At 45.3% G+C, this 22,579-nt stretch overlaps 8 protein-coding genes across 8 annotated transcripts; 3 read left to right on the plus strand and 5 right to left on the minus strand.

Annotated features, from left to right (window-relative positions):
- Positions 1 to 2,789: 2,789 nt before the first annotated feature.
- On the minus strand, positions 2,790 to 3,182 carry N7516_010005 (uncharacterized protein; the record flags this gene model as incomplete). The annotated part of the gene is made up of 2 exons (XM_057222724.1): positions 2,790 to 2,820; positions 2,953 to 3,182. 2 exons carry the CDS (start codon positions 3,180 to 3,182, stop codon positions 2,790 to 2,792), a joined length of 261 nt encoding a protein of 86 aa, XP_057069945.1.
- Positions 3,183 to 5,957: 2,775 nt separating this feature from the next.
- N7516_010006 (uncharacterized protein) lies at positions 5,958 to 6,257 on the minus strand (the record flags this gene model as incomplete). Its single annotated transcript, XM_057222725.1, has 2 exons — positions 5,958 to 6,176; positions 6,222 to 6,257. The coding sequence occupies 2 exons, from the start codon at positions 6,255 to 6,257 to the stop codon at positions 5,958 to 5,960; spliced, it is 255 nt and encodes an 84-aa protein (XP_057069946.1).
- Positions 6,258 to 7,405: 1,148 nt separating this feature from the next.
- N7516_010007 (uncharacterized protein) lies at positions 7,406 to 7,840 on the minus strand (the record flags this gene model as incomplete). The annotated part of the gene is made up of 1 exon (XM_057222726.1): positions 7,406 to 7,840. One exon carries the CDS (start codon positions 7,838 to 7,840, stop codon positions 7,406 to 7,408), a length of 435 nt encoding a protein of 144 aa, XP_057069947.1.
- A 2,397-nt stretch (positions 7,841 to 10,237) lies between these two features.
- On the minus strand, positions 10,238 to 11,383 carry N7516_010008 (Zn(II)2Cys6 transcription factor domain-containing protein; the record flags this gene model as incomplete). Its single annotated transcript, XM_057222727.1, has 1 exon — positions 10,238 to 11,383. The coding sequence occupies one exon, from the start codon at positions 11,381 to 11,383 to the stop codon at positions 10,238 to 10,240; it is 1,146 nt and encodes a 381-aa protein (XP_057069948.1).
- Positions 11,384 to 12,242: 859 nt separating this feature from the next.
- On the minus strand, positions 12,243 to 13,231 carry N7516_010009 (RTA1 domain-containing protein; the record flags this gene model as incomplete). Its single annotated transcript, XM_057222728.1, has 3 exons — positions 12,243 to 12,640; positions 12,714 to 12,962; positions 13,039 to 13,231. Coding segments are annotated over 3 exons (840 nt in total), but the record flags the coding sequence as incomplete, so codon positions are not given.
- Positions 13,232 to 13,835: 604 nt separating this feature from the next.
- Positions 13,836 to 14,734, plus strand: N7516_010010 (RTA1 domain-containing protein; the record flags this gene model as incomplete). The annotated part of the gene is made up of 2 exons (XM_057222729.1): positions 13,836 to 13,998; positions 14,076 to 14,734. The coding sequence occupies 2 exons, from the start codon at positions 13,836 to 13,838 to the stop codon at positions 14,732 to 14,734; spliced, it is 822 nt and encodes a 273-aa protein (XP_057069950.1).
- Positions 14,735 to 19,409: 4,675 nt separating this feature from the next.
- N7516_010011 (uncharacterized protein) lies at positions 19,410 to 20,501 on the plus strand (the record flags this gene model as incomplete). Its single annotated transcript, XM_057222730.1, has 1 exon — positions 19,410 to 20,501. The coding sequence occupies one exon, from the start codon at positions 19,410 to 19,412 to the stop codon at positions 20,499 to 20,501; it is 1,092 nt and encodes a 363-aa protein (XP_057069951.1).
- A 937-nt stretch (positions 20,502 to 21,438) lies between these two features.
- Positions 21,439 to 21,786, plus strand: N7516_010012 (uncharacterized protein; the record flags this gene model as incomplete). Its single annotated transcript, XM_057222731.1, has 2 exons — positions 21,439 to 21,512; positions 21,591 to 21,786. The coding sequence occupies 2 exons, from the start codon at positions 21,439 to 21,441 to the stop codon at positions 21,784 to 21,786; spliced, it is 270 nt and encodes an 89-aa protein (XP_057069952.1).
- Positions 21,787 to 22,579: the final 793 nt, after the last annotated feature.

Raw genomic sequence — 22,579 nt, forward strand, 5'->3', positions numbered from 1 at the left:
AAAATAAGGCTAAATAAATATAATAATTAGTATATATTTAGTATATATTTTTATATATTAAATATATACTTAATATATACTTAATATATATAAAATATAACTTACTTATAGAATATTAAATAAGAGATAATTAAGCCTATCTAGAGTAGAAGGACGTATAGTACCGCGAACCGTTCCTCTTAGAGATAGTAGAAATATAGAAAATAAAGGAATATTATAAAAATAACTCTAGTTAGGTAGTATTAGATCTATAGTAGAGGGTATATAGGATACGTAAGGTTTATAGGGGTAAATAAAAGTTAGATAAAAAAATAAAAATTAGAGAAAAAAGATTATAGTTATATAATCAAATAAATTTGGGTATCCCTAAGGTCCGCGACCTAGGACGTACTTAATATTAGACGATGATATAAGTAGGCTTGGCGGGTATCCCGGAGTTTTTTTTTCGAGTACCCCCGGGCTGGTAGCCCCCGAAAATCACCCACAGCGGCCGATTTAGAACCCACCAACGGAGTGAGTGGATGAAATAAGAGCTAACAGAGACCCATTTCTCAAACCTTGGCAGCGGGGCTCAGAAAGAATGGATGTGTAAATTGGTGAAGCTGGTTTTGCATTCCTGTACCTCAATCCTAGTCAATACCGCAAGTAGCTGCCCATAAGTTGCACATTTCTGCGCTAGTCTCTTGCTATCGACCGCAAGTAGCCACCACGAAGCTAGAGTGCCACGTACCGACGATACCGACTTCCTATCTCGACCGTGAGTGATGGCGGGACGGGCCGCGATACGAACCCCTGAACCGCCCGACCGTGACGAACGCAGGGATTCACCTTTTGGATTTGGAATATATTTCGTGACACCTCTGAACCACATACATACGACCACAGGGTGTGGAGAACAGGGCTTCCCGTCCGCTCAGCCGTACTTAAGCCACACGCCGGTGAGTTAGTAGTTGGGTGGGTGACCACCAGCGAATCCTCACTGTTGTATGTTTTTTGTTTTTGACCATTTTTATTTTCGCTACTTGATTGACTCTCAGCCGTGAGAAAAAGAACACCGGTACGGGGATGCTTCGATCCCTCGTACCAACGTCTACTCGGTCATGTAGTTATCGATGCAATTGAAGATACAAATTTATAAGAAATCTTCCATCGGGTATAACTAAGGAGCAAAAATATAAATATTTAGAATGGAGTTGAAGTCGAATGAGTTTCGGCTCAAGCCTCCCAGGTCCATTGTACTCAATATAGCGCGATTAAGGTAGATAGCAAAGAAATAATCATCTATCACGGTAGGTGCAGAAAGAGGGGAGAGCTGGTCAGTGGGTGGCTGGTCTTGCAGCTTTAGAATGGTTACCCCATAGATACCATACATCAGGATCATAACCCCCAAACGATGGCAAGGAATTGTAGATCATGCATTTTTTGAACTGCTGATCTTTGAGGTACGCCATGTTGCGAGACAGTAAGCTTTCCGTCGACGCACGTTCGAAACAGGCTCGAGCGCTTGCTTTCGCGGAATCTTTAGTGTATTCCCCTTCTGTGGACCTCATGGGTGAAAACCCCAATTTTTTATGGTTCCGCCATTGAGGATCTTCCGGGGTTAAACCAGCACCTAGGCCTATCCACTTTGTAATGACCAGAGCCAATTGATTTTCGAAATCAACCATTTCGAGGAGAGCCTCGGTGCCACAATGGCGACAAGCAAAAGAGACAGACGGGGCTTTTTCTCCAGCACGATGGGCGCTCACAACCTGATTAACCCAGGTATCAATGTCCCGGTTCTTCTCATGATTGCAGATGGTGATGCTGTGCGGAGGAATCATAGATCTTTTGGCTGATGGCCGTGGACATCGATACAATAGGTATCGCTTATGACGATCAACCGAAATGATCTGTTGGACTCTCAGAATGAGATTAGGATTCATTGAACATATGTTTGCGTCAACGGAAGAGATAAGGGACACCTGAGTGCCAGGCTGGAGACTGTGGAGTTGGACTTCTGTGTAAAAAATGTCCTCGGTGCCGATCCCATATTCTGGGCCAAGATAGAGCCTCATCATAAGAAGTTGCAAGTGTGTGAAGTGAAAATAATAAGCGCAACGGTCACCGGAATACCATAGCTGATGAAAAGGAAGGTAAAGTGGTGCTGATTCTCTAGGACAGCGCAATAAGATCATGCATCGAGGCCCAGGAAGAAAGTCGATTGAAGTATCGTGCCTATGGAGAATATGGCAGGCATAGCAAGCGAAGAACTTTGGGAGATCTCGCCCCAGGCGAGTCAAAAGGGCTAGCTTGTCTCGTCTTGTTCGTAACGAAGGAGGTTCCCTGGTTTTTAAAAGAGCAAATAGTCGATGATTGCAGAGTGAGGTGCATGTTATATCGTCACGAGAGAGAAATTCCGTTATTCGGAATAAGACCTCGACCGGAAGTTCAGGTAATGAATTTCGTTTAGGGCCCACGAATCGGGATACCAAGAAAGAGGAGTGAAAGAAGAGGTGCAGCATGCCCATGGTGCTTGGCATATGCCGCTTGCTTGAGAGGGGGGACTGCGAAGATTACACACCGAGGTAAGTGGCTGAGTTGGAGGTGTGTACAAATATTGTTTGAGGTCATTGAAAATGAAAGAGCTCAAGAAAAGTAGTTGATTGATTAAAGAAGGAAGAATATCAGGAAACGCTGGAGGGGGCTGATGCCTGGAATTCAACTATGACACATTAGACGGTAATAAAAGTCGCTGGAAAACCCCATATAGCCATGGATGCCATCAATGGATGCTGGAGTTCCAAAGGTTAGTCCACGGGTCCACGGGTCAACTGGTTCCTGTTGAGATGACTCATATATTTCCTTGTTTTTGCGAGATTTGGAAGGAGTCACTGTTTTCTGGTACAAATGTTTCGGGATTGGTTTTGCCAACGTAAACCAAGAGGAAGAGACTTATAAGTTATAATCCACGTTGAGGGCAGTCCTAAGGACTCCAATGTCGGGCTTTTCTTGGCGTCGGGAGTGCCTGAAGTTTCCGGCGGCTCATCGTTGTCTCCACGAGGGCCAGGATCTTGGGTGTTGAATATTGACCCTCTCGCTGTCCAGAATGCCGCAACCGAAGTTGACATGTGCTTGTTTACTGCCACTGGTGCGGTGGATGGGTGGAACGGCGACCACTTTTTGCTCGCGCCACCATACATTGTTGCCAAAAGAATATGTGGATGAGATAGTGAACCGACTGGTCAAGATTATTGCCAGTGTTTTTGCGGATGTTATCAGAAGAACAGAGCAAGGTAGGGTAGCATATGTCATGTATTCTGGAGACGAGGAGAGAAGAAAGAGAGAGGAGAGAGAGAAACTCTCTCCGTGACTACATCTATCAACCCTGACGGACCTGACCAATCAGGAGCTCCGAAGTGCTCCCGACAGATGTATATGTCTGCAGCTCATGAGATAGTAGTCGTTAAGGTCGCACTCGGCATCGCCCTTCCCCAGCTTTACAATAGATACAATTAACAATAGAGACAATTCAGAATAGGTGAAAGCGAAAATAGGTGAAAGTGACAATGGGCGGGTCTCGACAATGGAAAACTGCCTCAATGGCCCAATGTGGAACAGCTCCCCCTACTCCCCAGCTCATATCAGTCGCATCCCACAAATCTTTCCCTCTTTTCTTTTTTCCGCGCACCTGATACTTCTCTGCTTCATCCAAGTCTAGCGCACTCAACCTTCCTATAAAGCCACCGTCATGCGTTACCTTCACCCCGTGTTGTTTTTGACCATGTTGGGCCTGGTGAGGACTACTCTTCGCCCCATTTCGTGTTTTCTCTGCAGTATTAACAGGAATTCAATGCTTAGGTGATATGGCTCTCCCGCGCAAAGGCGTTTTCAACCCGCCCCCTTGAAGTCGGTCTTGGTCAGCCTCGCTGACTTCTGTGACAACAACCGTGCTTTGTTTGGTATGTGATGACTTTCAAGACACTCTACTCCCTAGAACCTTGTGTATAGCTTCTGTGCCCGATGCAAGTTCCTTGTCGTTTTGGGGAAATGTTCATCGAGCATAACTACGGGCGACTAAGTATGCCACCCGACACATAACTCTCTCATTGGTTTATATTGCCAGGCAATAATTTAGATCCACTCTCACTTGACAAGTACCGTGTTGAATTGAATCTGAACTGAATCTGAACTGAATCTGAACTGAATCTGAACTGAATCTGAACTGAATCTGAACTGAATCTGAACTGAATCTGAATTGTATCGTATTATAATGTATAGTATATAAATAAAAGAGAAGTTAAAATTAGTAAATGCTTCATGAAGGCAGTAATGAACTAGACGGTGAGGTAATAACCAATGAGAGGGTTATGTGTCGGATGGCATATTTAGTCGCCCGTACATAACAAAGACTATAAGAAGTGGTCCTAGGAAATAGAATCTAGGAATCACAAAACCTTTACTGATGCAATTTCATCAGAGCAAATTAGCGACAAGCATAAAGAGGTGCTGCCGGAGATTGTCACGCTGTCAGAGATCTGTGAGCACAAGGACATTTCTAACTGTAAGTCAACATCCCCCATACAGCTTTCCAATCAGACGACTTGGATGAACATGACTGGTTCCTCCTGATATCTAAGGGAATATCCTACATTGTACTTGAAGGATGTTCTCTCCTCGAGCAGGATGTCGAGCATTACTATGAGTTCAAGATTTTATCAAGGAGTGAATGCTAATAATCTGACTTAGGGAGATCCCTTCGAGATTCCCCGCTTGTGGGCCCGAAGGCCCCTCCAACACCCACGCCCCCTGCTTGGTTCACTGAGATTACGACAGTGCTCTCAGTAGCTTGCACCTTGACTTCCGTGATCTTTACGATAATCAACACGCGTTTCGCGCCAGCGGCAGCACAGGTACAGATGATGCGAAATGAATTGAGTGATGCGAGGGAAGCGTTTTCGAGACTTACGTGTGATCGTTTGGGGCGTGAGATCTCTCTTCGTGATATTAATTATAGGTTGCGTAACATCGAGGAGCGACTGGGTATCTTTTACAGTCGATGAGGTCCTGAGAGCCTTTCTTATGTGTCTCCGAATATTTATTTAGGTTATCATTAGGATATCTATGATTCCAATTCAATAATCCATGTGTGGGTGAAGTCTCACCTCAAGCTTACCTTGACAGATAATAAAACCCATTCTCTTTTTTCCCAATGATTATCTTCCGGGCTAGTGGTCCTGGATGTAGCTCTGCTCAGCGATAAGTGTGTGCCGTCACGCGCCGTTGTTGGAGAAACTTAATCGGCACTCTTTCGGTTCGGGACAGGGGATGGGGGACAGTAGGTCCCCGGTTCGACGTTCTTATTTTCGTTGCATTATTTGATACGATCATCTCTTCAATGTCTATGATCGTAATATCGTGGAATTGGCTTCTGACTGGTCTTCGCCTTTCACATATTCTCCATTTCTCTACCCAAGAATCCTCATCTGACCAACGAGGTCATGGCTTTCCCCCGGGGACATTGCCAAACGCCATTCGTCACCGACCTCTCAGCGCGGATGATAGCGGGGAGTGATGAGCTTCGTTGAAACGATACTATACTCTCTTACGAGATTAAATTTTACGACGGCAAGCGCATGCGAGGCGACGAGCAAGCGACATGGGCCTCCAACCGTGAATCACTTCCAAGTTTTCATTCATTACACTCCAACTCTGTCACGTTTTAACTTCAGGGCCGATAATCCCATTTACAGTGCGTCCAAGTCAGGTGCGGTGATGACAGTCTCTATTGGAGGAGGGGCGGGGATTCCAGCTTTGGTCTGCGTCTACGCTTGGATTGCTTCCGATCCAGCCTGACCCAGACAACGATACCAATCGACCAAGATGAATTTAATTTTCTGTTTCTATCACACAGGGAATTGTACGCAAGATTCGCTTCACAAAGCAAATGGGTGACTTGGTGGAAGATACTCCCAAACCTACACCGAGACCATGGCCAGCGCCATTATCCTCAACTCCCCCAAATTCACCGCCGCCGACAACGCAATCTTGCCGAGCAACGGCCAGAGAGCACGAGCCAGAGGAGTCCGACTATACTGCTCGGGGGAAACACATGGCTGATTGGTTGGCTGCGCACCGGTGGTTATGGAAGTCGACGTTAGCTGGGCACCAATGACGGGCGGGATGAACCCAAGGCACTGAAGTGAGTCTGCTCTGTCAAATCCTGATGCCGAATGTCATACCGCTACGTCGTTTACTATCTGAGGCTCGAAGGCCATGTGACGTTCTCTTCTTCGCTTGCCTCTCTCCAAGCACCCTTACTGATTCCTCTCTCCCCGGAACTGAAAATGTTTGATCAGACCCCTTTCATTTCTTCTAACAGCGGGCCTCTCCATGAAATCATGATGTTCCCCATGTGATGACCGTTGTGCTAAAGTAGGTCAGTTGAGGCACCCTGGGAGTTAGATATCCAAAGGATATGTTGACGGCCTAAAGGATTCGCTTTGTGGGTTGTCCCATAACCACTGAGATAAACGAATTTGCTCTGCTGAAACTACTCTCGAAAGGCTGAGACCTCGTTCAGGCAAACGTCCAATATGTCTTACCAGCCAATGGGCTTCATGAGAGCCTCCGCAGATAACCGAAACGAGCACACTTAGTCGGAATTGAAACCGTTAGGATGAAAACTGGAGACATACTACGCTCAACCCTTGAATTTCTGGAGATTTGAATTATTCCCGAATCATAATAGCATCCCATCCACTATCATCGAACCAGCCCTGTGCAAACATGCGACCAACGGCAAACCCGGAGCCCAAAGTCTTGTTCCATCCAATCCCAGCCCCACGGGACCTTTTCATATTCGTGCAGAACAAAATCAAACGAAACAGGCTAACATGCTGCAAGGATCCGATTTCTGCTCACACTGCATGACAGACAGGCAGTATTACGAGATCGTCATGTGCTAGAGCGCCGAGTTGCTGAATATCTACTGCCTTCATCATCGATGCAGTCAAATGAATCGAATCGAATTGATTCTTCGGCGCGGTTCCAGGTTGCCCAGAGAACTGGCGGTAATAGCTAAGTCCAAGAACGTTGCTCTCAGCTATATCGAGACGCGGATTGAAGGCGGCATGGGCAAACCCATGTGATAAAGTCACTGGCACCGCCGGCTGAGATGATTGGATTTGGGATTTTCTTTGGTTGCGAGAGCCGGATTGTCCTGCTGGGACTCCGATCACCTTTTCGCACAGGCCCCCAGTTCACTACTCGGCTGCCGAGTCTTTATGCATGTAATGCCTGAAGATCCTCCGTGCAGGTCGCACCGACAGTGGGTCTAATATCCCAAAATGGAGACGATCCACTGTGGCCTGTCCGTAAAAGTCCATGGAGCAACTCGAGCTCCTACTGATAGACCTGTTTTCCGTTATTTTATCGACACGCCTACGGATGAGGATCGCCCAATACCCACAAGAAGCATCAGCACAGAAATAGCATATGCTTTTCGTTTCAGGATAATGTCGATGACTTCGTCCAAGCTGTGGACCGGATAAGCGTTCCCAATAGTCCACTTGCTAATCGGGATGAAATTGGAAACGATTCGGAAGTTGATGATAGACCCTTTCTCCTTTCCAAGGAATCGAATTCTCGCTCCCCACTGCGAGGACATCACGGCTAGAACCCCCGCTTCTTCCGTATCTGGAGAACCTTCGCAGGTAAACTTCTTCTCCGCTTGGATGTATCTTGGTAGTCTTGGTAGCTTAGCCTTGACAGGGAGGGCGTTTGGAATCAGATCGATAGAGTGCTCAATCAGGTCGGTTGGGCAGCCGGTACATAGAGAATGAAGATAAGAATTACCCATCCAGGAAACGCGCGTATGAAAAATACCTCAAAATTACCATGATCCTACCGTAACGGTCTAAAATACTGGTGGATCACGGTATTTTGCTAAATTACCATTGAACTACCGTATCTTGATGTGTACGGTAGTTGGGGTGAATACGGTAAGGCGGAGTAGCATAATATTCTGCGAATTCTATTACACTGGGAGCTTCAGTATCAAGATTAAGGGGTATTCCAAAAGTAGATATAGGGAATACGGTAGTGTTAGGGATCTACCCAGCAGTGCGCTGAAAGTGCGGATCTCGGAAAGTTAAGAAGGTTTCGATGAAGAGAAGAAGCTCTCTGCTATGGAGCGGTAAATATAGGGGTGAATTGGTGGTAAGCGCTGGACTAGTAAAGAGGCACACGCCCAACCAAGGTTGACAAGACTCTGACGCGGCAAGTCTGCCCTAGGCCATATATACAACCCGCTGTATAGGGACAACTGTCCTGAAATTGTCGAGAGAATACGCCTATATGTATAAAGCTTAATGATGGACCGGCAAATTAAGTGCTGTAGACTAGAGGAAAAGGTGTTGTTTCGAGCGTAATGGTCGGAGCTAAGAGGGAAAGCAGAGCCGGACGAGGGAGGCCAGCGTAGATTGCAATTGCGGGATCATAGAAGAGTCGACGAGTCACACCGGAAAGGGGTAACGGAGTTCAGGAGCTTAGTGATCCGGATCAATAGCAAAAAAATGCCTTACCTATAGGACCTAGAGATTACCGGGAGACGAGGGCGAAAAGAAAAATGACCTGGATTGTTGGGTATTGGGGGGGGTGGGGGGGCAAGGGGACTTTATATAACCACGTACGGCGGCGTGGAGGGACAAAGAGAACTAAGCCAAGAAGGTCAAGGCTAAATCTAAAACAATTTCCATCCAATATCCGATATGGTGTAGTGGCTAACATCGCCGTCTCTCACACGGCAGCCGGGGGTTCGATTCCCCCTATCGGAGTACTGCGATATATATTTTTGATTATGGTTCCTCACGTATCACTTTACTTTTTGCACGCACGAAGCCAAGAAGTAAGTAAGTAGGTTTGTAGGCCATATATGTCTGGTAGGTAACTAGCGGGAGTATGGTTGGCTGTTCACTTCAGTCTTCTAGAGTTTAGTAAAACCACCAGGGCAAGAAGGGACAGGGCTGAACGAAGCGTTTGCCAAGCTTGTGGCTACCGAATAGAGATTTCACATCATTCGTATTCGTACACTAACTGTAAATCTCAGACACATCGACCCACCCGACGAGGCAAATAGCTCCCTTTGTACTTAATTACAGGAAGGGAATTGCATGTATCTCCGCCGGTCCCATCATCCATCCAGAAGCCATTCCACACAAAAACCAGTACAATAGTCAATGTTTAGATCGCAGTTGAGGTGACTAATCTGTAGATGGATAAGCCATTTTATTCCCCTTTTCTACCTCTGTCAAGTATCCTTTACGATCTATAACTCTTCAGACTTTCGGACCTCTTCTACCGAGTTAGAATCGATAATATCACAGTCTCTAGCAACATGTTCCAAAGCCTTTTCAGCATTCTCAAGTCCTCACGCCAGGAGGCAGCATCGCAGCAACACTATTCTGGGGGCATGGCCAAACAGAAATTCTCTAGTCCGCCTTCCCCTGTGACAGAAAGAGTTATCGACCAGCAGCCTGTATCACAACACTCATTTCTTTACTGGAGGCACTGACTAAATTTGCTTAGAGTGCCCCCGATCAGATGCAACAGCTACACTTGCGTGGTGGTGGCGAAGGGGCAGACATTTGCTGTGGAGTGTTAGTAGAACCCTGTCACCAACCTCTCGAATTCAGTTTTGCTGATTAAAACTATAGTTGCACCGGGTTTCTGTGCTTCGAGTGCTGTACCTGCTGCCTCTGTTGTTGATGGAGTGGTCCAGTCGTGAGTCAACAAGTTCTTAGTTGTTCTTGGAAATGATATTTGTATGCATCTGACCACAGAAGGAGTGCTAGAACGAGACTCTGTGAAGCCAAACGTCTTTGATAATATACTGGCACAGTTGCACTTCAATGCCTTTTAGAATCCAGGATCGAGTTTCAGGAGTCTTGATATGAATAAACATCTTGACACAAAGATTTGGTTGACTCTATAAGGCTCAACGCCGATCACTAAGACATGCACAATAGTTGAGTGGCCATACCAGGAATACCTGGAAGATTCTGATATTATCGCAAAATGTTCATTATATGTAGAGGTATATTAGTAGTCGGAAATGATGGCTGTTCAAATTCAGTGCTCATGTTTCAGGCTGGAGAAAGAGTCCAGTCCAGTCAGTAGCCACTTTAGGGGCGGATTTCAAAGTCTCAGCACCCCACTGATCTTCGAAGGTATCATAGACCTGGATAATCATTTACATTCAAACCTCGAGCCCCACTTCTTTCAAAGCCCACATCGCTGATGGTCTCCAATCCTCGTCAAGAAGACCCCAAACAGAACGTGCAAGATGCAAGCTCCAGTCCTCCATCCACCACTGGCGCCTGCCATTATGAAGCAAGAGACAATAATGTGCTAGAATAACGAGTGCCATTGAGTCACGTTCCCTCAACAAGTCCACATACTTGTCTGTGAGGTTAAATGACCATCTCAACGCCAGCTCAGCCCTACGTGGTTTGCCCTGGGATATTTCCATCAAGTCTGTTAGAGAGCTAATAGCAGAAGCATAGCAGGCTGTGTCATGAGTGCCGACGTCCTTTCCGTAATATTCATTTAAACGGCTTAAACGTGAAAAGGCTTCCTGGACTTGATCAGAAAGTGGCCATATCTTGTTGTCATCCACGCGGAAGAGCACATCTGAAATTCTCCCCTCTTTGACCCAGTGCCATGTGAGCCCTGTCATTTCGCGGAGCCCTCTGCATAGATCGAACCCTTGAAGAAGGTCATGAATGGGGTCATAAGTCTCTGCAAACGGGGAACACGGCCCCTTTGCGAACGCTAGTTGATAGAGAATACCGGAAAATAAAAACAGGGTATTGCTGTTTTCACAATTGAGCGAAAGAACCTCAGGCCTGAATAGAGCGAGTGCACAATTCTGGTGCTCCAAGGCAATAGAGAAATACTTCGGCCGGTCACTTCGGTTCTCTGTACGTGCGATGTGAAGCGCAGACAATGCTAGCACTCCATGAAGCACAAATGGATATGTCAGGCCCTCCGTGGGCAAGAGAAATTGGAATACATTTTCAACCTCTGTGGTATGTGCCATTGTCGCGTAAGTCGAGGAGCACCAGTGGAGAAGAAGCTCCATGTCGCGAATATTAAGGCGTGATATTAGTGGAATGTTGGCGGCACTCTCAGCCTGCTTGTTTGGTATAGATGTTTGACCCTGTGGAATAGATATCGAGTGTGTCTGAGCGGATGCATGAAAAGGATGGATCGGCAATGAGCAAGGAGAAGACTCTTCGGTGTTCGAGCGGGCTGACGTCACGGAAGCTTCAGAGGCGTACTGGCACACAGTATTTCGGTTCGTGCAATTCGTACATTCAGGGCGGCGCTCGTCACACTGCATATTGTCAGTGATTGAACAAGACACTATATGCATAGTGCAATAAAAAGTAGAAGATTTGCGTACCTTGACCCTACGCTGTTTGCAAGGACTGCATCCATCGCGAGATTTCCGATGAGACCGTCGTGATGGCATGGCAAAATCGCACCAACAACAGGAAGCTATGTAGAGGAAAATACGTCGGGAAGTAAAGTGGGATTATATAAGACGTGGCGGGGCTTTGCACGGTGGAAATATACCGAAGTGATTTTTCAGTCGAGCCCTCAGTCCTTAATGTTGAGTTAGGGTAGTGAAATCCATGGATAAGATCTACATTACATAAGTCGCCCCACCTGCCCAGGTGGATCCAGGCATCAAGATTACCCCTTTCGGCAATTATTTCCATGGTTCGGTATTTCTAATTTCACTGAAAAATGCAGCCTTGAAATTACTGCTGGATAAGCGCAAATAGGGGGTCAAATTGCAAGTTATAGTTGTAGTTGACCTATGGATACTAAAAAGAAGTTATTTTATTTAGTCCAGTGGTCTTCACGGCATTGTATGTGTGCGCCACTACCTATAGTGCCTTGAAAGAATGCTTAGCCTAGCCTTTTCTAGTAACTAAATAGTGCTTGGCGTGGATAACTTAGGCCAACTAAGACCACTAATTTACCTTAGAAAAGACATGAAATACGTTCAAACGATAGGCGCCCGGACGGTGCACCTAACCAGTCCTGACTTCTCTCATATACTCGGACTATGTTTGTCTTGCATTGAACGTAAAACCCTTGTACCCATACTCGAACAAAAAAAAAAAGGAAAGCGTAAATAGCATTAATCCAGTAGATACCTCATAGATCAATAATGGCAGACGTGTATGAATTCATGAGTACTTCCCCCGCGAGAGGGAGAGCATTTCACTTGGGTGAATGAAATTCAATAATAGCATGACTGCAAACATCAACAATCCATCGAAGACATATAAGAAAACCTCATGGCGGAGCAAATATCCGTTGTTCCCCATGGCGTACTCGACCGTGCGAAATATGGAACGAATCATGATGAGAATGTTCGCAACATAGAGAACCGTGATGTGCTTATGCCATATACCCGAGAGCGCCTGTGACTGTTGGGTTGGTGATTTACGGAGGCGAATATGGAATATTGCACTTGTGATAATGAAGAAGCCGAAGAAGAGAACCTGAATAATCAGGCCTGCGACGACAATCTTTTCACCCAAGTGAAGTGAATCCCACGAGCCACCAGCCATAATTCCGCCACCTATAGTCCCGTATATGCAAGTCAGTCTAATACCTTGCTGGAACAACCAAACGATGAGGAATTCTTCGCTTACCAGCTGCCTGAACTGAGAAAGATAACACGTCTCCAGTGACAAAGAATTTGGTCAACCATTTTTTCTTGAATATGCAGAGCTTCTCTGAATCGAGACGTAGGACCATTCGGTCTAGTATCATGTAAATCGAAGCGGCAAATAGTGCGGGGGCAAGCAGAAGGAGCAGACTTTGCTGGATATAAGGGCCCATGGTCCAATTGGGACTCTCTTGGCTAGATAGGATGCGTCCAACATATCCAACCCATTCGACTGCATATAGGAAAATCATCATATCAGTTTTGTTTCCCGGCCGGCTCGCGATGAAGGGACAAAGAGATACACTTACAGAATCCGCCTATGACAAACGGAATGAAGAACCACGCGCGAAATCTGGCCAGTTGGTAAAGATGTACAAACGTAGTTAGACCGAATAGTACCGTAAAGATGGTAGCCGCGATCAGAGATGGAGAGTATCGATAATAAGCCCATGCTGCAGTTTCGTTGCTGGACTGAGTCGACATCTTTCTTTTCCACCAGTTGCTGCCTTATTATATTGAAAGGACAAATAAGGCAGAGGATTCAAGATATCGAATGAACGAAAGTAAAATCGTACGGCCCTGTTTGATCTTATATTCTTCTCTGTGTTGAACTTTATTTGGTTCATTCTCGTATTTTCGTACACTAACGATAAAGTACCGTCGCTAGGACTCTATGCCCCACAAGTGGACCCTTGGTGTACTTCAGCCTGATTTTTATAGTCACACCCTTAAAGATTTCTTATTCGCACCCTCCCTATTCTTTAACAGTAGAAAGTAGTAAACATGCGGGGTACTCCGTACTGGTCGCAATGCTTTCGTATTCGTACTCTAACTTTAGCAGCTCGGGCGAGGGAATTATAGCCCCATTGATGATGCCCCTAGTGGCAGCTGGATAGAGTTCCATCGTATTAGGCTATTTTACCTGAGAAACAACCGCTGCTCTTCTCTTTCTTCCAATTCTCTCAATATATATAGCCCGGGTGACTGGTTTTGAATCGGTTGTGTGAATCCCACCCTTTTATTTTCTCCTGCATCCAAGCTAGATTTGTTCTTCCTTTATCCATCACCCACATTAGCGACTCGTTCCCTTCTATACAGCCCAGCAATGGCAAACGATGATGACTTTGCCCTTTACAACTATGATCCGAGTGTCGCTGCAAGTGTGATTTTTGCGCTGGTCTTTGCCACTAGCGCAGCAGTTCACATTTGGCACGCGTTTTTCAAGGCAAGGGCATGGTTCTTCACAGCATTCACCATTGGCTCCATTAGTCAGTACCCTTCTCATACATGGATTCTGTGATGTATCACAGTCACCCTCTTCTTGAAGCCTGCTGACACCAATTAGTGATGACTGCGGGATACATTAGCCGCGCTATTTCTGCCAAGAGCCCAAAAAGCCTCGCTCCGTACATTAGTCAATCACTCCTGATCCTCCTTCCTCCTTCACTTTATGCAGCGACGATCTACATGTTGTACGGACGCATTGTATATTGCACGAAGCGTCCCGATTTATCTATCATTGCTCCCACAAAAGTGACAAAAATATTTGTTGTCGGCGACGTCATTGCATTCCTCTTACAATGCAGTGGAGGTGGCCTTATGGCAATATCTGGACTGTCTAGTACTGGACAAAAAGTCATTGTTTTTGGTCTCTTCTTCCAGCTACTTTTTTTTGGCTTTTTCCTTTACGTGTCCGTGAAGTTTGCGCTTCGAATTCGTCAAGCACAGGGAGGCTTCCTGGGGGCCCCTTGGGGGACTCTCCTGCACATCCTTTTCTTGATGGCTGCCTTGATCATCTTCCGATGTCTGTATCGGGTGGTAGAGTTTTTGCAAGGACACGATGGCTATCTTATTTCACGTGAGGTATATATGTATCTCTTTGACGCCCTTCCTATGCTTGTTGTGCAGCTACTGTTCCATTACTGGAAGCCGTACAAAATGCTCAATTCTGGTGCTGAGCTTGGAAAAACCCCTAGTTATGTTAACCTTCATGCTATGGGGTAATTCGGCTTCGCAACTTTACGCACAAATCTTTCTTGCACTGTTTTTGTCAGTTATGTTGCATCTTGTGTGTTAGAAGGTTATATACATCATGTGGTATTGTCCACTTTGGCAGAGAGGAAGTCCCAAGGCGTGAACAGATCGAACATATCATTTTACAGAACATAAATACTCTTGTGGTCGAAGCTTTCTCCATTTAGAATCCAAATTACAGTAAATTTCCTATATTCATTTGGCTGTCCAGACTGTGACCAGGTGCGATATATATATTTGAGAACTTGCAAATATAAAGGGAATACTATGCGAAACGTCTGATAAAGTTCGCATCATTTGCCACAAGTGAACTTAAATTAATCAAACATATCAAACAGCAAATATACGGCACAAAGGAAGTTCTCATAGCATAGTGATGATCCATAAGAGGCTAATTAGCCACGCAGCTGTGTCTCTAACCAATCGACGATTGATCGACCTACTACTTCCGTACCAGCCGCACGTGAATCTGGAACTACGCCGTTTCATCTTAGTGTACGAGTACGACAGTTTTATAGTGTGGATCTCTTGAGCCGCCCGAGTCGTAATCGTACACTAACGCTCTTACCCGCAGCCAATGATTGGCGTGGCTCGGCCGCTAAAATTTCTACAATGCCGAACCTTAGAAGCTGCACCATCTAGACAATAAGGCCCGAAATCATATTCGCGCCTTTGGGCCATATAACGTCAATTATGGAACATGCGAAGTATTCATGGCTCGGGGAAATATAGCCAGTCGGTAAAACGAATACGAGCAGACCTAAAAATGATTTTAAAAACGGTACAACCCCCTTCGAATATCAATTTAGAAGAAAACAGAAAACGAAATAACCTCAGAGTTTATATTGTCAGCCAAATCACATATCATGGTTTCTATGCGACTTGAGCCCAGACCTACATTCATGGACGCCGAAAACAATGGAGCAAGTGACGAGCTGTGAGTGACCATCAAATATGCTCCTCCAAAACTGCATGGCTAATGTCTATTGACCACGAAGCACGGCGCAAGAGTCGCATCGCCACCATGACTCAAAATAGATTGAATATCCGTGTTCGTAAGAGCTCTGTTATAGAGCATCTTCAGATGTGTATGGATTTGGCGAGATCCCCCGTTAGCGGCGGTGAATATTCCGAGAGTTTGGAAGCCTGGTTATACACACATGTTCTTATTATGGGGACATGGGTTGCTGACCGAGAAGGATGGGTCAATCATCCTTGATCGACGGAATATCCGTAATATCCAGTTTACTTGGTCCAGCTATAGAGTGTGCACGTTAGTAATAAATTCGATCACTTGACTTATGTCCGAGGGAGAATTATAGAATGTAAAGGTCGGATGGTAATTTCCTCGATTGCGAATTCGTCTGCTACGTTGCCGCTCTGAAAGCTAGACAGACGACAGGCGAGGGGCATGCACATGAACCAGATTTCACTTCTGTGGGGAGTAACATCGGCGATTGCTGAAGTTAGGGAGGTGCGTCAGGTGGGATAGCAGGCCAGTAGGACCCAGTGTGCGAAGGTCCATCCCGGCCCGGTGTCGGAAACTAATTATTGCTAATATTGCTGTCTGAATATGCCTCATGATGTCTGACTATACACCGCCTTTTCGCACCGCTCTTACAGTGTATTGTAAATGAAGCTCTCAAATGGAAGCCTCCCGTATAAATATATTGAAGCTATTCCCACTATACAAATCTTTGCAATCTTCCGTTTCTAGGCGTTGAGTCCTCTCATATATACCATATTCTCAACAATTTCAAAACCCCCAATCTCATCGATTCCACAGCCCCCTCGCCGTATGTCACTATCTATTCTCATCGACATCTATCCTCATCGATGCCGACCGTACAAATCTGACCGTACAAATCGCCATCCATCCTTATAGATTTCAAGCACGTTACTTACTTAAGGGCTCTGTTATGGTAATTCAGGTATTCATATTTTCTGCCGTCAAATATTCAGGCATATTAAGGCAACAATATTACTACCTACACCGAGTGGGTCGGATGGCAGAATATTTTCGTATCAGCAAGGCTTTGATGCCAGGAACTTATTATGCCGTTCAGCTGAAAATATAATCTACAACATAAACTTACTTGCTCGGTCCAGTTACGGATACCCTCCAAATCCGGCATGAAATCACTATGTTGTAGTATGTCTCAGCCCCTAGACCTGAGGGATACTTCCGAGGTCGAACAGGAACCTTGGAAATTAGATGGTGACATAAGCAGGCTTGGCGGCCCTGGTATCTCAGAAGTTTTTTTTTTTTTTTGAGTATCCTCGAGCTAGAACCCGGATTCTGTCACAACCTGTATTATTTGCTTCGCTGCACTCAGCAAAATTAACAATTTGCAGTACACTGTATTAGGGCGGTGTATAGAGCGGTACTGATCCAGGTATCAAGGCATCAAAATCCCCTTAAAAGGGGCCCATACGTCTTCGTAGGCTGTTGCATCTTTTGACAATAAATATGGTGAACTTGACTGAAAGCATCCTGACGAAGACAACAACCTCCGTACGCTATTCCCAGATCTGCAAAAGCCAAGATGCCAAGTGCCAAGGCGCGGGTCGGTGAATTATCCTGGTGTGTACTAGCAACTCTTGCCAAGGTTGTATTTGTTTCTCACCGTCATCTTTATCAGATCCCATCTAATCTGATTAACAACCATTAAGTTAGACTCACCACGGAACCAAGGCTTGGCAGGGTCTTGGAACAAGCTTGAAAACTTAGACAAAGTTTTCTCGCTTCTATTCGTCACTTTATCGCGGATCCAATCCATCGGCCCACCTTAATGAGGCTATGCAACTCGTAGTTAGACCTCAGTGTCTCTGATTACTTGCAGAAAATTCTGCGTTCAACTGCCACAAGGGGTGGTGACGCTCCGTGAATCTGTGGATCCTGAGCAGCCATGGCATTTCTATGCCTCTCTTGGCTTCCATGGTACGTATTCTCGACTATACCATTACGAATTGATGATTATAGAGCATTTAGTCGATTTTCCGCAGAGAAAAGTAGCAACATTTGTAATGGCTTACATGCCATCCTTCCCCAAGAAGTAAATTTGAAATTCTCTCCACCATCTTCTCGGTGGAAGGAAAAGAAACTCACACACCGCGATGAAAAATTTGATTCTTGTCTGCTCTCTGTATCAGGTGGCATTGGTGACAGCGAATGCAGTATGCGCAACTGCGTGCCAAACCGCGCTGTCTAGCACCGAATTTTCCGGGATTAGTCTCGCTGAGGACTACTATTCAGCTATATGCAAAAATGTCCTCCAGGTGAAGTCAACATTTATCTGCATGCGGACGTATTGCTCCGCAGACGAAATTTTGGAGGGATGGAAAGGCCTTGATCAGTCATGAGGGAGATGGGGGAGTCAATATTCTACCATGGTCTATTGTCGACGACGTGACTGAAGCTGAGGTTAGCTCATGGCCTATCTTAACTTATGAGGATAGGCAAGCTGGTACCAGCTTTAATACCTCGGCTTCTGTTGATCAAACTCTTTTTGACTTTGCTTATACAACAATGGCAAGTCACAATATTATCTTCCTGTCTATCTTGTGGCTAATTTGTCTTTAGTTTGATTGGGATAATCAACTTATCACACGAACGCATTATGGGTAACCGAAGATGCCACCCACTTTGTCATACCTCAACTTTACTGACGGTGGATCCTTTTTATAGCTATGCAACTGTCGGTTTCTGGGGGCTGGTAGTCCTTTTCGGCACCCTTAATAATATCCTTCGACATTTGACCAATTCGTCTGCCTTTCGCTCGGCATTCACCAACAAATTGCAAGGATTCATCCTCCGATACTTGGCCGTACCACCTGTTATGAAAAACAAGCAAATGACTCGCTTTTCCGGATTCTCTACGACCCCAAGACTATGTGCAATTACGATTTCGGCATTCTTCTTGATCAACATAGTTCTCATGTGTGTTGACTACCATGCTTTTGAACACAACCTTTAGTAAGATCACATTAATTGGCCTCGCTACCTTTTGCGAATAAAGTATTTGACTGGCTAATTTCCACCTAAAAAGCTTCACCCAGAAGTCCACACAACTTTGGCGGTACATTGGAGATAGGGCGGGAGTTATGGCAATCAACAATCTGCCAGTGATGTGGCTTTTTGCGACAAGAAATAACTTTCTCTTGTGGGCGACAGGCTGGGACTTTGCTACATTCAATATGTTTCACCGCTGGATAGCTCGGGCATGTGGTCTAGAAGTGTTTGTTCATGGGATGTGCGTCTGCATCTATCAAAACCTAGGTGAGTCTGCCGCTGGATTTTCCAGATGCCTTCAACGTACATTAAAGCTGACACTAATATTCCAGAACTTGGAACGGAATATTTCCTTCTTCTTTGGAAAAATACCGACTGGTTCATGGCAGTTATTGCAAGTCTAGAATTCATCTTGTCTCTACTTTTCGCTAACTTGGTTTAAAAGGCGGCCTCCTCGATAATCCTCACATGCCTTTTAGCAAGCTCTGGAATCCGAAACGCAGTCTATGACTTGTTTCTGATCGTGCACCAAGGTTTTTCCTGTCTGATCCTTATTGCACTGTGGTAGTGAGTACTGTCCGCAAACATGTGGTTCGGGAAAATGACTAACCATGAGGGTACTCTAGCCATTTGATGGTTGATGGGCCCGACTACGTCGTTTTCATCTGGCCTTGTGTTGCTATTTGGTCCTTTGACCGACTTGGAAGAATTTTGCGACTATTGATTTGGAACAAAGTCACCGCATACTCATCTGCGGAGTATAACAGCGAGGCCAATGTCATCTTGATCAAGGCCCGAGTAAGACAGGGTTTGTCCCTGAGTCCCGGGACCTATTTCTACGTCTACGGTTGGCGCTCGGTCAAATTCTGGGAAAGTCATCCATTCACGCTCAGCGGCTGGAATGAGGTGACTACGGGCGAGGAGTCCTATACTGAACTTATTTTCCTCGTCAGCATACGAGACGGGTTTACCTCCAGGCTGCGAAGGCAGCTATTGCATCATGGGAATTCCGAGTCCGAGCTGGCTGCTTCATCCGCCGTGAGAAAGGTAACTCTATCTGTCGAGGGTCCGTACGGAACAAGCTTTTGCCCATGGAAATCTGAAAGCGCCATCTTCATTATCGGAGGGGCAGGTATCACGGTTGCGACTTCTTTCATGCAACAGCTGCTGGACTCTCCTCGCTCGGAGAAATATCTGAAATCAGGTATAAAGACCATCAAAATTGTTTGGGCTGTTAGAAACGTTAGGCTCTATCAGTTTGTGCGCGAGCGCTATATCTCTACCTGGGAGCACGCGCTTACATCAAAGGATGTCGAACTGTCTCTGGACATTTACCTAACATCCTCGTCCAAGTTGAATGATGAGATCTCAACGCCAACGGAGCACGTCTCCCAGCCTTTCGAACCTTCAGGGGATACAAAGTCTGATTTTTCGCCCATATCGTCGGTCAAAGCTGAAATTTTGACCAAAAACGTTCTCTATCAAGGGGAATCTAAGCAATCGGGGGATGGGTCATTGAAAACGACATTCCACCACGGAAGGCCGCGCATCAGCGATATAGTGGCAAGTCATGTTGGAGCCCTCGATTCTTCTGGGGGCAAGAACCTCGCCCTGGTTGGCTGTGGTCCAAAGGCAATGTCTCATGACATACGCCTCGCTTTTGACGATGTTTCCAAGATACCAGACGTCAATGTGGATTTCCACCTGGCTCCTTTCGGTTGGTGACCCAAACAGCGATCAACTGAATAAGGCTCTTGTTTTTTAATTGGAGGATTGTTTTATACTACGAGGAAGCTAGGATAGAGATCAAAACATCACTTGTGTTTTCCCATGCATGTATGACGTTCAGCGGATTTTTCCTAACGTTATATCTTTCTCTTTACAGCGTTGTTTTGGCTCACAGATATAAGGATATAGGGCTATTCTCTTTTGAAAGGCCAATGGAGAAATTTACTATGTAGTATTAACGCTGATGCCGGCAATTCCCGTTAGCTATGAACGTTTCTGGACTATAAAAACGCTGCTTTGATGTCGGCCGACCCATAATCCCCAGTTTGAGACCAGATATACTGATTCACGGAATACCAGCGATGCTTGGTGCTGATAGAGCAGAGCTTTGTTTATGCATTCCGCTTTCATGTTCTCGCTTTTTCAGATTCAGTTCAATTCAATTCAAATTGAATTTACTTCAGAAGTCCCTTTTAGAAGGATTAATTTTATGAACCTTATAATCTAGGTATTCAGACATAATAACTACAACATTAGTTTTCATGACTTTGGATGTTTGCTTGCAAGGTATAAATATCAGGCGGGATCTCTCTTTCTTCTTCTTTCCCACCTCATCGTCAAGTGTCCTAGTGCTTATTAGCCTTACGTTTCCTCACCTCACTGGTGTTTCTTTTCTCTAACCATCAACACCTCTTCTTCTTCTTTCTCTAACCATCAACACCTCGTCTCCTTCTTTCTTCATCCATCCACACCTCTTCTTTCTTCATCCATCCAAAACTCGTCTTCTTTCTTTATCTATCAATACATCTTCTTCTTTCTCCAACTATCAACACCTCTCATTCTTCTTTCTCTAGCCATCAACACCTCTTCTTCTTGCTCTAGCCATCAATATCTCGTCTTCTTCTTCTTTCTTTCGCCATCAACGCCTTTCATTATGGCAACCAACCCAACCGCCGCCGAGATCGAAGGTGGCCCTATCTTCAAAGAGTCTGCCTTTAGCTCATTCCTGTGTGTTTTGCTCGGCAATAACGACCAGTAGCTGGGTGATTGGTGTGACGGCGATAAAGTTGTCAAACTTCACTTCAGGTCATACCCTGACTTTTCCGAGCCGCGCATTGACATCCGACTCACGATCAAGCGAAATGAGGATGGTGTCCCAAGTGCTGAGTGTCCAGCGAATGCAACCTTTCGCATTTTCAATAACCAGATCCAGTGGTATTGGCCTGTTCAATCAGACTCACACATACGGCAATCAAACCCACAAAGCGCGGGCTATTCGTGACATCTTCTACAATGACGATCTATTCTATTTCGTTGTCAAAGGACCTCATCTCGACGATATTATCAATGAGCTCACAGTCTCTACGGACAATACCCCTCGGTTTCCATTCGCTGGGTTCTTCGAAAAACATTTCGATAAGCCTGTGACGATCCGGTCATCAGTTGTCTCCGCCTTTGGATCTGCCAGTTGTTCTGCCGCAGTTGACCGCCTGTAGAGACTTCTGCCAGATGATTCCGCCCTTGGTGTTTGTTTGCATCTGTCAAGTGTTTGTCTGGACGGGACCCACCCTACAACATTTATGGTCCTATCCCTATAGATTCTTTTTCTTCTTTTCTTTTATTCTCTGTACTTAATATTTTCGTTTAATGCACTCTTTATTCTGAAGACCTGGCTGGTAACAAAGCCGGTTGTTCAGTATGGAAACTATACCCCGAAGGATCTCTGTGACCTACAATTTGAGGCTTAAGCAGTAATTAAAATACCTTACCCACCTAGGTAGGTACCCAAAATTGGATGATGATATGAGCAGGCTTGGACTCAAAATTGGATGTTTTTTTAGTATCCCTAGGAAAGAAATACGACATCATCATGAATCTCCACCCTATTCTCCACTTAACGTCATTTCAGAAAAGATATTTGGACAAGGTCTACTCCATACATGGATTCGTATAGGACTCGTATATTTAACCAAATCCGGTAAGAAATCCGAGGATTCTCATGGAGCAATTTAAGATGCGATAGTTATATACTGGGCAGCATGCGCTTCCGAGACTCAGTTAGTTTAGTATATTCC

The sequence above is a fragment of the Penicillium verrucosum genome (genome assembly GCF_028828655.1).
Source record: "Penicillium verrucosum strain IBT 35672 chromosome Unknown utg000004l_segment0_segment0, whole genome shotgun sequence".
Taxonomy (NCBI): Eukaryota; Fungi; Ascomycota; class Eurotiomycetes; order Eurotiales; family Aspergillaceae; genus Penicillium; species Penicillium verrucosum.